This window comes from Alligator sinensis, unplaced genomic scaffold, assembly GCF_000455745.1.
Source record: "Alligator sinensis unplaced genomic scaffold, ASM45574v1 scaffold1034_1, whole genome shotgun sequence".
Classification (NCBI taxonomy): domain Eukaryota; kingdom Metazoa; phylum Chordata; order Crocodylia; family Alligatoridae; genus Alligator; species Alligator sinensis.
The window spans coordinates 303,037-316,822 of record NW_005842798.1 but is presented as its reverse complement, the minus strand read 5'-3'; the positions used below and the strand labels follow the sequence as shown (position 1 = coordinate 316,822).

At 45.7% G+C, this 13,786-nt stretch overlaps 1 protein-coding gene across 3 annotated transcripts in view; it reads right to left on the bottom strand.

Annotated features, from left to right (window-relative positions):
• Positions 1-13,786, bottom strand: part of LOC102379795 (serine/threonine-protein kinase DCLK1) — a 410,739-nt gene that overhangs the window by 114,307 nt on the left and 282,646 nt on the right. For all 3 annotated transcript variants that reach the window (XM_014525416.2, XM_025191247.1, XM_025191248.1), the window contains exon 5: positions 1,898-2,014. In XM_014525416.2, the coding sequence (XP_014380902.1) occupies positions 1,898-2,014 (117 nt within the window). The remainder of the gene's footprint in view (positions 1-1,897; positions 2,015-13,786) is intronic.

The window sequence follows — 13,786 nt, the reverse complement described above, 5'->3', positions numbered from 1 at the left end:
CTGCTTCCTTGAACGTAGCAGGATTTAAACATCAGGACCCTGAGTCTTTGCTTACAGACCCAAGCACTTTTCTAACCTGCACTGAATAAGCCCAAAAGTGCTGGTTCTCTCCCCTTTTTCTCAGGTCACACTATTAATGCTTTGGAGACCATGTCTGATATCCTTTCTGCCTTATTTCTCTGATTATCTGGTGTTTCCTACTCTTTTACAGACATGAAAGCCTGCACAAAACAATACTGAATCCATTCCTTTGTTTTTGGTGGTGACATGTGCTTATGTTTTGGGTGGAGGCTACTATTGCTTCAGCTGTCTAGCTCCATAAGGGGGTTTAACTGCTTCTTGCATTTCTCTCAAATGAAGGATGGCTTAAATAAAGTTAAACTCAATCTACAATTATATTTTAAATATAACCTGAAAGCAGTTTAAAAATGCAGATTTTTTAAAAACCAGCTAAAATAAATATGTGGTAAACCAAACAATTTTTGATGCTAGCAATATGGGAAACTATCTGATTCTGTTTTTTTATTGGGTATGTTTACTGTGTGAATGAGGAAAAATTCTCCAATTCTCCCCAGATCTGCATTGTGGGTAAAAGCTCCTATAGGCTGCCCCTTCACAAGTACAGAAGCCCCATAACACCTTTGGTGGTTCTAGTCATCTAGATAATGAGAACAGTGAAATCTATGGCCACTTTGTGCTTCCCAGAAGATCATTTTGCTTTTTGTGACAAAGTCTGTGCCTTTTTATTATTATTATTATTATTATTATTATTATTATTATTTAAGAACTACTTAAAACAACTTGTTTTTTTAAGACAACTGAAACAAACAATAAATATTTCCAATTAAGAATAAGCTTCTGCCTACCTAGAGACAGTCAAATTAACTGTACAAATAGTTACTTGGCCTTCCAGCTGAGTGATATATTCACAACACATAATTCCTTCTAATTTAGTTGTTTTTCTGCTTGTACAATAGCCAAAACCCCCCCAACCAATTTTCTCAAATGTTTTAATCAATTTTTGGGAATATCTTTTAGGTGACCAGAACCATTTGCTAACATTATTCAGTATTCTCACATACAGTCACCTAGTTATGATTAGTCACACACTTCACATGATGCGTTTCTGTTCCATGACCATAATAAAGGGAGAAAATGCTCATGTATACAAGTTCAAAATTCTCGCTTTTCAAGCCATCTCAGTTGTGTACCTCGACTACTTCAGTGTTTTCAGAAAGTAAACATACGAGGTGCAAATAACCAAATAAAATTCAGGCAGAAACATTTTTCAGTATTTGTCTAACTGCACTGGATCAGAGGCCACAGAGGGTGACTGGTCTATAAGAATCTTCTACACTCCTCCCTGAAGTTCTCTCTAAAAGTCACAGTTTTAGAAAACTTCAAGTCTCTAAAGAATCACTAACCAAACGCTCAGGTTGACAGCCAATTAAGCTGGGTGCTCTAAAAACTTAGATGAAGAAGTAGTCCTTTAAATGTCACTCAAATAGGCATATCACTCAAAATAGGCATTCTTAAAGAGAAAATGTTAAAATTAGTAAATCTTCCACTATCAGGGGACAACTTTCACATTTACAAAAACATCCATTATGACTAAGAATATATTTTTTTAATTTACACATTTTTTCTTTACAAGTTTGCTAAACATCGGTATTGTAAAAATCTTCAGGGCACACTGCAAGCTGTGATACCAATATATTAATGAATTGTAAAACCAAGATCCTACTCTGGGATAATGAAAGATCCCATGACACTTTATTAGTTAAATTCCTATTAAAAGAATTGGAATTTGCTCACCTAAAATCACATTTCCTGTATTTAACATTGTATTCAGAAGCATTTTCTGTTGCCAATAGGAACTATTTCTTCCTTTATTTACCTGAACTGGTGGAGGCCGGAGACTTGCTACGTCGAGATGGACCTGGGCTCTTCGTAGTGCTCCTACGTGATGTTGAAGCTATTTTGGTATAGGAAGTGGATTTCACTACCCGACATTCTAAAAGACAAAGAAACTTACAAGTTAGTAATTAAGGAAACCAGCAAAGAAATACAGGAACAAAAAGAGAGGTAAAGAAAACACAAACAATTAACCTATGCTTTCCTTAATTCACCTTAAGGAATTTTATGGGGGAATAAGGAATCTACAGAATCCCTTCAGAAGGCTGCATTACAATCCATGTATTTACCACTCCACAGTGAATGAACTCCTGCAGTAACTCATGCTTGTAGATGCCATGGTTACTGCTGGTACCTGGGACTGTTTAATTTCATGGTGCAGAGGCTATGTAAAATTTACAGTTTGTCTTTGAGGATTTTAGCACATGTAATCCATTGTTTTTCTGCAAACGATCCCTCTGCAATGTGTTTCTGTCAGTCTAAGCAGTCTCTTTGAGGAGAACCGGAAGGGTGCTTTTCTATATCAAAATGTTAAGACTATATGAGATGACGCAGGTGTCTGTCACTCATGAAAGGTTTTAGGAAAGTGAACCAGGTTTGTTGCTCCTGCTTAATCCTCTGGTGAACAACAGCCCACATTGTAGCACACGCAATTCATCAGAGGTTGAGGGAAATGGCACTACTTGCTCATAAGAGACATCAGTAAAATCAATGAAGAGGCGAAATTGCTCTCCCACTTGAGAACACTGCAAGATGTTCAGGTTAGAGTTTATATACACCCACACATCTCTGTAGGCATTCTTGCATTATGCCTGCAAAATGCTTGTTGGCCTGAGGATGAAAGAACTTAGTGTGCATATAGTTGATAGCTTGTGGCCATAATGGAAACTAAATCAATCACCAGACATTTTTACAGTTAAAAAAAGGCTTTCTAGCCAATATGCAATTAGAAGTTTGCAGCAATGTATGTATTTTATTTACATGATGATGCCACTACATTTTGTTCAGTTAAAAGAAATTAATCCAGTCATGTATTTGTACATCAAAATTGTTTCTCACCTTCCTCTCCACAGCTTCCTTCCAAATTGATTAAGATAAATAAACAAGTTGGTTTTTTTTGTCACCCACTCTAAAACACACCATGAAAATACACATTATTTAGTCTTTGAATTCAGTCAGTGGAGCCTGTGACATGGTTTAGACAGTTTAGTGAGCAAAGAGAAATGGACTAAAACAATCAACTGGATCATGCTCCTCAAAAAATGAAGTATATTTCACTTGGTTGATTCAAGCTGGCAGAGTAGATAGGAGAAGGAGTTGATGTGTTAACAGGAGATCATCCAGAGAAGCCGAGAGGACAGACTACAAGCCAGGGCAGAAGCTCTATTTCTCCCAGAGATGCCTTTTTCCCTGGACACTTGCTCCTTCTTTACTGCTTAGCAGTAGCTACCTTCTTACTGTTGACATTTGTGTATTATTCACTGATTGGCTGATTGCATCTTGTGCCTGCAATGAGTGGAAATGGGGAAAACACTTGCTCTGTTCTGAAAAGGAAAACTGTCAGCTGAAAGCAGTAGGAACTGTCTCAAAGTTTTCAAATGGACTCTTATAAGCAACTATAAGAGGAACCTCACACTGATAAAACTGCAGGGAGAGCTGGCTCAGAAACCTCGTATGACTATCAGATACAGTAAATTCTTTACCTTTCTGGCAGATCAAGGCTTAAGACATTAGAATATAAAACAGAATATTAAAGCTGCAAAGGACACATGAATGACATGTGCCCCTCCGGTGGCTGGGGGGGGGGGGGGGCGGGGGGGGGGGGGGGGGGGGGGCACGGTGGTGGTGGGAGTGTGGTGGTGGTAAGCACCGAGCTCCCAAAGATGCTGCTGGTGCTGTCAGCGGTGGGTACCAACCACCTGCAGACGCTGTTGGCAGGGGTCAGCAACCACCTGCAGATGCTGCCACCACTGCCAGTGGCAGCCAGTGGAGATCACTGACTGCCTGCAGATGCCACCAGTGGTCTTGGCAGCGGAGAGGGGGGTGGCGAGCAGTGACCGTCCTCTTTTTGTAGGGGTACAGTGCCATGCTCAGGGGGTTCATGTGCACCAGCATGCACCCCCTATGCATCGCCCCTGAAAGGACATGTGAAAGAAAAAAAAGGAAGAACAAATTATGGTGTACTGTAAGCATTAGGCCTGTGCGAAGTGGCTATTATTTGCTTCAGATTTGGTTGATTCAGGGGACAGTGATTCGATTCAGTGATTTGAATGACTGTCCCAAATTGATTTGGCTGAATCGGATTTGGAGATTTGGCTGAATCTCTGAATCAAACAGGCCCCATCCCCCACCTGCTCTCCCAGCCCCATCAATGGCTGCCCCACTGGGCCCCAGCATCCTGGCTCTTAAAAAAAAAAAAGAAGACCCACACTCACTGGCTCCTGACAGGCGCGGGGGGCGATCCCTGCTGCCTCCCAATAGCCCAGCACTGCATGGAGAACTCTGCCATGAGCCCCTAGAAGCCCCAACAGCCACTGCAACAGCTGGTGAGTATGGGGCTTCTGGTTTTTGTTTTTAAGGAGCCAGGATGCTGGGGCTAGGTGGTGCAGCCATTGATGCAGCTGGGAGTGCAGGCAGGGCTGGGAGGTGCTCAGGGGGGCTGGGGGAGCAGACAAGGGATAGGTCCTGGCAGGGGTCCTCCCATGGCCCCCTCCTGCCTCCTCCAGCCTCCCTCCCCTGCCCCCTACTTACTGACATGGAGTCTGGGTCCAGCTCCCTGTGGCGGCAAGCGGGGACTGCCCAAATCTCTGAATCTCTCTGAAGCTCTCCAAATCTTTTCTGAATTGATTTGAAGAACTTCGAATTGATTAATGCTTTTTTATTGGTCTCCTTATTCAATTCGGATTTGGAAATTCAGCCACCGAATCAGGCCGAATTTCCTCTGAATCAAATCAGCACCCAAAGTTTCACACAGCCCTAGTAAGCATCAAAGATGCATCCCAAACAGTTTAACAGGAAGGAATTGTGTTTACAGATACTCTGCTAACTGAGGCTATACCAGTGTGGAGAACAAAAGACAAAGGGGATTTGATAACAGTCTTCAAATACCTGAAGGGAGTTACAAAGAGGATGGATATAACCTTTTCTCTGTGCCTGTGGGTGACTGGACTAGGAACAATGGCCTAAAACTACAGCAGAGGAAATTTAGACTGCAAATAAGCAAAAACTTTCTGACTATGAGAATGGTCAAGCATTGGAACAGGCTTCCAAGAGAAAGTGGGGAATCTCCATTCCTCGATTCCCAAGAACAGGTTGGGCAGACACTTGGCTGGGGTATTTAGAGGCCTGCCCTGAGCAGGGGGCTGGACTAAATGACTGCATGAGGTCCCTTTCAACCCAACTTCCCTATGATTCTACACCAAATCCTAAAAGAGACAGATCCCCTAGTCAAAAAGTAATAGAATATAGTTAAATGTAGTCAGATGATCTGCATTCTTTCAATGAACAGAGCTCCTACTAGGGTGGCCATAGCTTCTGTGTCATTTCCCTTAGCCAGAGAGAAAGCATAAAGAAGGATGAACAGATTAGTATATAAAGGAGAAAGCAGGAATTCAAGCCTCCTTCCATGTTATTGCTCTTATCTGACTGCTAATCAGATGGGGGCTAGGACAGTGGCAATGGACAGGCATTAATTTCCAGTGCTAAGAATTTCACAGCAATTTGACAGAGTTTCACTGGGAAAATAGGTTAGGAGCTGGAGCATATATGTGTTCCAGTCTCCTGCCTGGAAGGCTAGGGGAGGCAAGCAAGCTCTCCAGCCAGGCAGGAGACACTAGAGGGTTACATTGCGACATTGGTCAGGCTGCAGTTGGAGTACTGCATCCAGTTCTGGGTGCTGCACTTCAGGAGGGATGTGGACAGCATCGAGAGGGTCCAGAGGAGGGCCACTCACATGATTAGGGGGCAGCAGGGCAGGCCCTATGAGGAGAGGCTAAGGGACCTGAACCTGTTCAGCCTCCGCAAGAGAAGGCTGAGAGGGGATCTGGTGGCCGCCTATAAATTTGCCAAGGGGGACCAGCAGGCAATGGGAGAGTCCCTGTTCCCCAGAGCACTACTGGGGGTAACAAGGAACAATGGCCATAAGTTGACTGAGGGTAGATTCAGGCTAGATATCAGGAGGCACTACTTCACTGTCAGTGTAGCTAGGAGCTGGAACCAACTTCCAAGGGAAGTGGTGCTTGTCCCTACCCTGGGGATCTTCAAAAGGAGGCTAGACAGCCACCTAGCTGGGGTCATTTAACCCCAGCATCCTTTCCGGCCCATGGCAGGGGGTCGGACTAGATGATCTGCTTAGGTCCCTTCTGACCCTACCAACTATAAAACTATCCCGCTCTTAAGGGAGCCTGATGATTAACAGCCTGCCCTCTCCTCTCTCAGGGAAGTGGGCAGGCTGCCAGTAGGCAATTGGCAACTGATGAAATAATTGGTGGGATGGATAAGCATGGGCTGAGCATCTTCCCATAGCAAGAACTGTCCCAGAGCCCCCAGAAGGTTCCAGCCATAGGAAAAAGGCTCCTGCTCTGTATATTCCTTTAGGTTGCCCCAGAAGAGTGCACTGGGCAGGAAGCAGATATGTCTGGGTCTAAGGCCATCTCAGAGCTCTGGAAAGGTTCCCACTGTGGAAGAATGACCTCTGCTCCATGCACCCTTCCAGGTCACCCTGGAGGCAGATGCCCAGAGCTTGAAGCTTCCAGGGATGGTTCTAGCCTGGGGGAATGACCCAGGTCTGTTCGGTGACTGGCAGGGGGAGGAGTGGGTATTGACACCCAAGGCAGGGTCCTCATGGGGCTGCCTGACGGCTCAGCCCTAGGAGGTGGGGGAGGGGAAGCAGTGGTGCCTGGAGGCAAAGCAACATGGAGCAGCATACCAGGAGGTGGAAAACATGGACAAGGGGAATGTGTTTTTTATGTAAATGTTAGTTATTTAAAGGCATTTTTTGTTTGAGTTAAGTTAAATGAAAGAGACAAAAATAAGGACTTGTTTCAGTTTCTTGGGCGATGGGAAAGAGCTGGGCCTTTGGCTTTGGCCTGAGGCTGAGGGAGGTCAGAATAGGTTACAAGGCGGGCTGTCTGGTGTGAGGAGTTTGCACAGGTCTGGGGGGGGGGGGGGGGGGGGGGGTGGCTGCAAGGCAGGGCAGAGGAACCTGTCCATGGTTACCTCCTGGTAGGGTTAGAAATGTTGGTTCTGATGCCTAAGCCCCTGGTAACCCACATTGCGGGCTAGCTGCATGCCAGCCAGCTGCTGAGCTCCCTGCCCCTTCTGGGGAAGCTGGGGGCAGGTCCTGCCAGTGGGCTGCAAGGGAGTGCATAGACTGGCAACCCAAGACCCTGCACTACTTGTTGGTTGATACTCCTCCCCCCAACCATTCCCTCACATCCCAGGCAGAGTAGTCTGGGTGAAGTACTGCAGTTGCACCTACAGAAAGTCCCAGGTAATGCACTCTGCACCAGTTTAGGAGCAGCAAGTCTACTGATTGGCTGCTGGGAGCACCACCTATCCAATTAGTGCCAGCTGGGGCCCTGGCTCTGCAGGCAAGTCAACAGTTCTGCTGTGGCAAGCCTCCTGATTCTTGCACTCTGGTTTTGACCCTGGCTTATTTCTAGACTTCAGCTTTGGATTTCCCTGCAGTTGTTTCCTAGCTCTTGATCCTGGTTTGGCTCTGTTTTTGGACTTCACCCTGTGGACTGCCCCTTGGACTGGTACTCAGCATCTGACCTCTGAATCTTGAGAGTGGACTGTGTTTCTTGATCTCCCTCTGGCTTTGGTATATGGCTTCTGCACTCTGACCAAGCCCCAGGCTTTGCTTTCCCTCAGTGGCCTAACCATTAGGCAAAACCACCTATGCCCCAGTCTCTTCCAGGCTTAAATCTTGGCTGGGGCTAGTAGCAACTTCCATCCTGCAATTTTCCCAGTTGCTGCCTCAAGTTTAAAGGGGCAACATCTTACCTCAAAGCAGCTGGGTGGCTGCAGTTTTTGAGGTGAACAGGGGGAGAGGCATGCAGTGCAGGCTTCTGGGGGTGGATGGGTGGGTTGCCAAGGAGCCCCCATAGTCCTCAACAGTTTCCTTCCAGGGCTTGCCAGTTGCCATAGAGTTCAGGAGGGTGGAAAGTTTGTCCTTGGAGTAGGAGAGTGGGATAGGCTGGGAATGCTCCATCCTAGGATGCTGGAGAACTCCAAATTGGTTGTTTTATGTCAATGGAATGCTCAGAAGTTTGCTTAAAACTAGCTAGTTAACACCAATCAATGATAATCCTCCCCTAAAATGGCATAACTTTAAGATGACTAGATACTTAATTGCATAATTTAAGATGAATAAAGGACACTTAACACTAGTTAACAACCTTAAATGTGTGATTTTTTGTTTTAAGTGCTCTTAAGAGCTAATTGTAATGTGTAATCTCATTCTTACACAGCTGGACTGTCACACTTAATTTTCCTGCACATAACAACTAAGGTAAGTCTGTCACCAAATTTGCTGTTACATGCTTGGAATCCCAGGGAAAATTGTCTCCCAAGTAATACTGCCCCTCCTGAATGTGAGGAGGCAGGTCAAAAAACAAAGTATTTAACACGCTATGAAACACACCTGATCATATGGAGACTGAACCAGTCACCTTTACAAAGTTTTCCTCATCCCTTTGACCTAAACCTTCCTCTTCTTTTTCTTTTTGTTGTATAAACCATTCCAAGATCTGCTTGAGGCCTATAAATCATTTCTAAAAGAAGAAAAGTTCTGCCAAAGAAGTTTTGAAGTTTAAAGGGTTATATTTCATATAAACATATTGTGCATAAATTTAAATACAATTGTGAACCCAGGGGCAAAGTGTCAAGTTCCACACTGCTGAAGGGTTTGCATGGGCTCACGCATTAGTTTCATAAACTAAGCCTCGCCCTGAGAGGCAAGGACAGTATATAAGTTAAGCCTCTCACAGCTGCATATACCAGGGTCAGACAATTTTTATTTTCAAATATCACACTATATAGAAAAATCTAGACAGTTTCCAGTGATGGATTTAACTCTGGGTATGGACACATATAACACATAGACACATTTAAATACAATTTAAAACTTAAGCAGACAGATCTACAAGCTTGTTTATACCAGTATAAATCTGGCTGGAATGGTTCAGAAGCATGTGTGGAAAATCAAGTAGTCTTTCAAACATGTCCACTGCAAACCAGGTTGATTTTACATGCAAAAACCAAGTGTTCCATGACACAAGTCTGGCATCCTACACCGCAGCACCTCCACAGATGTAATTTATCTAGTACCTTCACTGTTTAAACTAATCACTCTGGAACATGACCAGGACTATATTGACTCGTTTTAACTTTTGTTGACAATTTTTAATCAATGAGCAACCTTGCAATGCTTGTTCAATAAAAGTTATTTTTCTAACAGTCAGCTGTGCCCTCATTCCCTACTCAACTATGGCTTCCCAGCCCCTAGGAACCTAAATACATGGGTCCAATCATTCTTCCCCAGGTACCCCAAGACAGACTGTAGAGTTCAGTGAAATGCAGGCTACTGAGTTTTACTGAACTCATGTTTAGGAGAAAATGCAGAAAAGTGAAAACACCCTCAGCCACTGGACACTGATTCCCTGGGACTCCAAAGAATAGGTGTAAGCACCCCTCCTCCCCAACTTGATCACTGCAAGGCATGCTGGACTGGGTGCTCACTCTCACCCCTCAGCGTTAGAGCCACAACACTTCAACCTGGGGGCAACTGTTCTATCTGGAATGCTAGGGCACTGTACAAATGGACAAAATTGCAAACCAGTTCACAATCACTGGCATTTTGGAATTGTTCAGCTGTTACCCCTGTCCACACCCTCTTTTGTACCACTAGGTTACTGCTTGACAGACACCTATATCTTGATGCAAACTTTAGGCATGTGATTCTGCTGCAAACATCCACACTGAAAGCTAAGTTTCCACTAAGTACAAGAACTAACATCCACTGACTGGCCACTGCAAGACATAAGAGCTAAGCTTGATGCTGCAGCAATGCAGTGTTGTGTATGTGTACAGTCTCTGTATGTTGCATCCAAAAATGGTTAAATTATATCTACCTTCCACTTCAAGTGAGATGTTCATGGAGTTTCAACAAAGAGAAAATTAAAGAGACTTCTCTCTATATCGTACCTATTCTTCTTTAACTAGACAGTCATTATCCTGTGCTAAATGAGTTATAACATTAGACAACATGACATTTACACTCTTCTATTTTTTTTTTTTTTAGCTCTCAAGTGGATCAGATTACTCTGCTGAATCAGTCATATGCAACTGAAGAAATAGAAAGACAGAGGTCTTTGCTAAATCCAGGGCCAGATTAACCCTTTAGTGGGCCCTAGGCAAACAAATTCACGGGCCCTGGGCCAGTGGAGACGCCCCTCGCCACCCTGGTGCTGGCACCGGTGGGGAGCAGGGCTTGGAGCTGCTGCTAGAAAGCAGCCACTGTGGTGGTGAGGCCAGCAGGGGGAGGGGAGGGGAAGGAAAGGGAAGGGAGGCAGATGGGGCCATTAGCACCACCACCATGGAGGGAAGGACCAGAGCCCCCTGTATCTCAGGGCCTTAGGCATGTGCCTAGTTTGTCTATGCATTAATCCAGCCCTGGCTGAATCTCTAACCCATATGGAAAAGGCTCAAACAGACAGGAACACAGGAGAAGTAAGAGGTAGTTACAGTGTGCTCAGGTAGGAGTCAAAATGTTTTGCAAAGGTCTTTCCCTTTATTACAGACCAATATGAACTAATGAAGCAAGGCAGCTGAAGTACAATTATATTCACAATAACAGGAACAAATTGAAATCAACATTAGCATCTTACTGCAAATAATATTGTTCTAAAATTCAGAATACCATATAAATAAAAATGGATTTTAGTAAGAACGGTCAGCAATAAAATGTTATATAGTATATCACAAACAGAATTGTAAAATGCTGATTAAGAGAGAATCAGCCATTTATAATCCTTTGAGCTCCATTGTAACATGGAACATTAGGCTAGAAGTTCGAGATATATAAAGGTTATTAGCAGTTATCACCCTAGGGGGGGAAAAAGGGGGGTGGGGAAGTTCCAAAGGATCAGACATCACACCACTGAGATACCTAAGGGACAAGATGACAAACAGAGTGTTCCTTTGACTACATTATCTTGTCAGTAAGTGCATTCATAGTTTCATAGTTTTAGGGTCGGAAGGGACCTAATAGATCTTCTAGCCCGACCCCCCGCCAGGGCGGGAGAACAACAAAAGAACCCTAAACAAAAAAACGGGACTCAAATGAGTCCAGCCAGGTAGGTATCCAGCCTCTTCTTAAAGATCCCCAGGGTAGGGGCCAGCACCACCTCCCTTGGAAGTTGGTTCCAGCTCCTAGCCGCCCTAACTGTGAAGTAGTTTTTTCGGATGTCCAATCTGTACCTCCTCTCCATCAACTTGTGCCCATTACTCCTTGTTATGCCAGCGGGGGCTAGGGGAAACAGCGTTTCCCCCAAACCCTTCTGGTTCCCCCTAGTGAGTTTATAGACGGTCACCAGGTCTCCCCTCAGCCTTCTCTTGTGGAGGCTGAATAGGTTCAGGTCCCGCAGTCTCTCACTGTAGGGTCTGCCCTGTTGTCCCCGGATTATGCGGGTGGCCCTCCTCTGGACCCTCTCCATGTTGTCCACATCCCTCCTGAAATGGGGCGCACAGAACTGGACACAATACTCCAGCTGCGGCCTGACCAGCGTCGCATAGAGGGGGAGGATCACCTCCCTGGCTCTACTCGAGATGCACCTGTGGATGCACGACAAGGTCCGGTTAGCCCTGCCAACCATGACCTCGCATTGTCAGCCCATGTTCATCTTGGAGTCAATAATGACACCAAGATCCCTTTCCGCCTCCGTGCTCTCAAGTAGGGAGTTCCCCATCGTATAAGTGTGCTGCTGGTTCCTACTACCCAAGTGCAGCACCCTGCACTTGTCCGTATTGAAACGCATCCTGTTCCTGTCTGCCCACCCCTGTAACCTATCCAGATCCTTCTGCAATCTCTCTCTCCCTGCTAGCGTGCTCACCTCCCCCCAAATTTTGGTGTCATCAGCGAATTTAAACAGGTTGCTCTCCACCCCAACATCAAGATCGCTGATGAAGACATTGAACAGCGCAGGGCCCAGGACCGAGCCCTGAGGGACTCCACTACCCACCTCCCCCCAAGTCGAATATGATCCATCCACCACCACCCTCTGAGTGCGACCCTTCAGCCAATCTGCAATCCATCTGACCGTGTAGGCATCTATGCCACAGTCGCCTAGTTTACTAATTAGGATGGGGTGAGAGACGGTGTCAAAGGCCTTGCTGAAGTCCAGAAAGACTACATCCACCGCGACACCTGCATCCATGGCCTTTGTGACCTGATCATAAAAGGCAATCAGGTTGGTCTGACATGATCTCCCCCTAATAAATCCATGCTGATTGCCCCTGAGCATCATCTCGGATGCCGGCCCATCACAAATGTGCTCCTTGATGATCTTCTCAAAGAGCTTCCCCAGGATTGAGGTAAGACTGACGGGCCTATAATTGCCCGGGTCCTCCCTTTTCCCTTTTTTGAAGATGGGGACCACATTAGCTACCTTCCAATCGTCTGGCACCTGGCCCAAGCACCACGATCGCTCGTAGAGCCGTGCCAGGGGCCCTGCAATAACCCCAGCCAGCTCCCTCAGCACCCTGGGGTGGAGAGCATCCGGACCCGCTGACTTGAACGCGTCCAGCCCCTCCAGAAGCTCTCTAACCCGGTCCTCCCCAACCTGAGGTCTGAAGGCGATCCCCTCGCGTCCGGCTTCTATCACAGCAGGGAAGTCCCGGTCCCTGCACAAGAAAACGGAGGTGAAGAATTGGTTAAAGAGGTCCGCTTTATCCTCTGACGCAACCACCAGATTGCCCCGCATATCCTGCAGGGGCCCCACATTACCCGGCGCCTTCTTCATCCTCCCAATATATTTGAAAAAGGACTTTTTGTTATCCTTAATCCTGGACGCTAATCCGAGCTCTATCTCCGCCTTGGCCTTCCTAACAGCCCGCCTGCAGGCCCGAGCAGAGGAGGTATACTCCTCTTTGGAGATTACACCCCCCTTCCACCGGGCGTACGCCACCCTTTTGGCAAGCAGGCATTCCCGGACACCCTTGGTGAGCCAGGGGGGCTTCCGGACACTCCTGCCCCCTTTGCTTCTTGTCGGGATGGACACCCCTTGGGCCCCGAGTATCGTTTCCTTAAGGAACGACCACTCCTCTTGGACGCTGAGTTCCTCTGCCCTCAAGGACCCCAGTTCCTCTCCCACTAATCTCCTCATCTCACTGAAGTTGGCCCTCCTGAAGTCTAGGGCTACCACCTTGCTGTGGGTGGTTAACACATTAACACACAAAGAGCCAAAAACCAAAAATGTCTGCCTCTAAGGTTCTGCTTCTTCCTGTTGCCAAGTCTTACAAAAATAAGCATATAATAATTAAGAAATGTCAACAACCAAACCCACAAAGCATCCATCCTGTTTCTTAGTAATGTTCCTATTTCAAAATGTTTAATTACGTGAGATATTTATTAGATTTTACATGGACAAGAGAAGAGTGAATGGCAATGAATTTTCAACAATGTTACAGAAAATGACCAAACTTAAAAGGCTTTGAGAAAAGATGGACAAATTATCTAAATTCCCCTAAGATTAAAAAAAGCTTTTTTGTCAGTTATATCAAAGGTTGCCTTATAGGTTTCATGTGTTCCTTCTTGCCTAGGCCTCATGTTCAACCATGGTTTGCCTTTCTTGAATCTTGCATGTGAGGC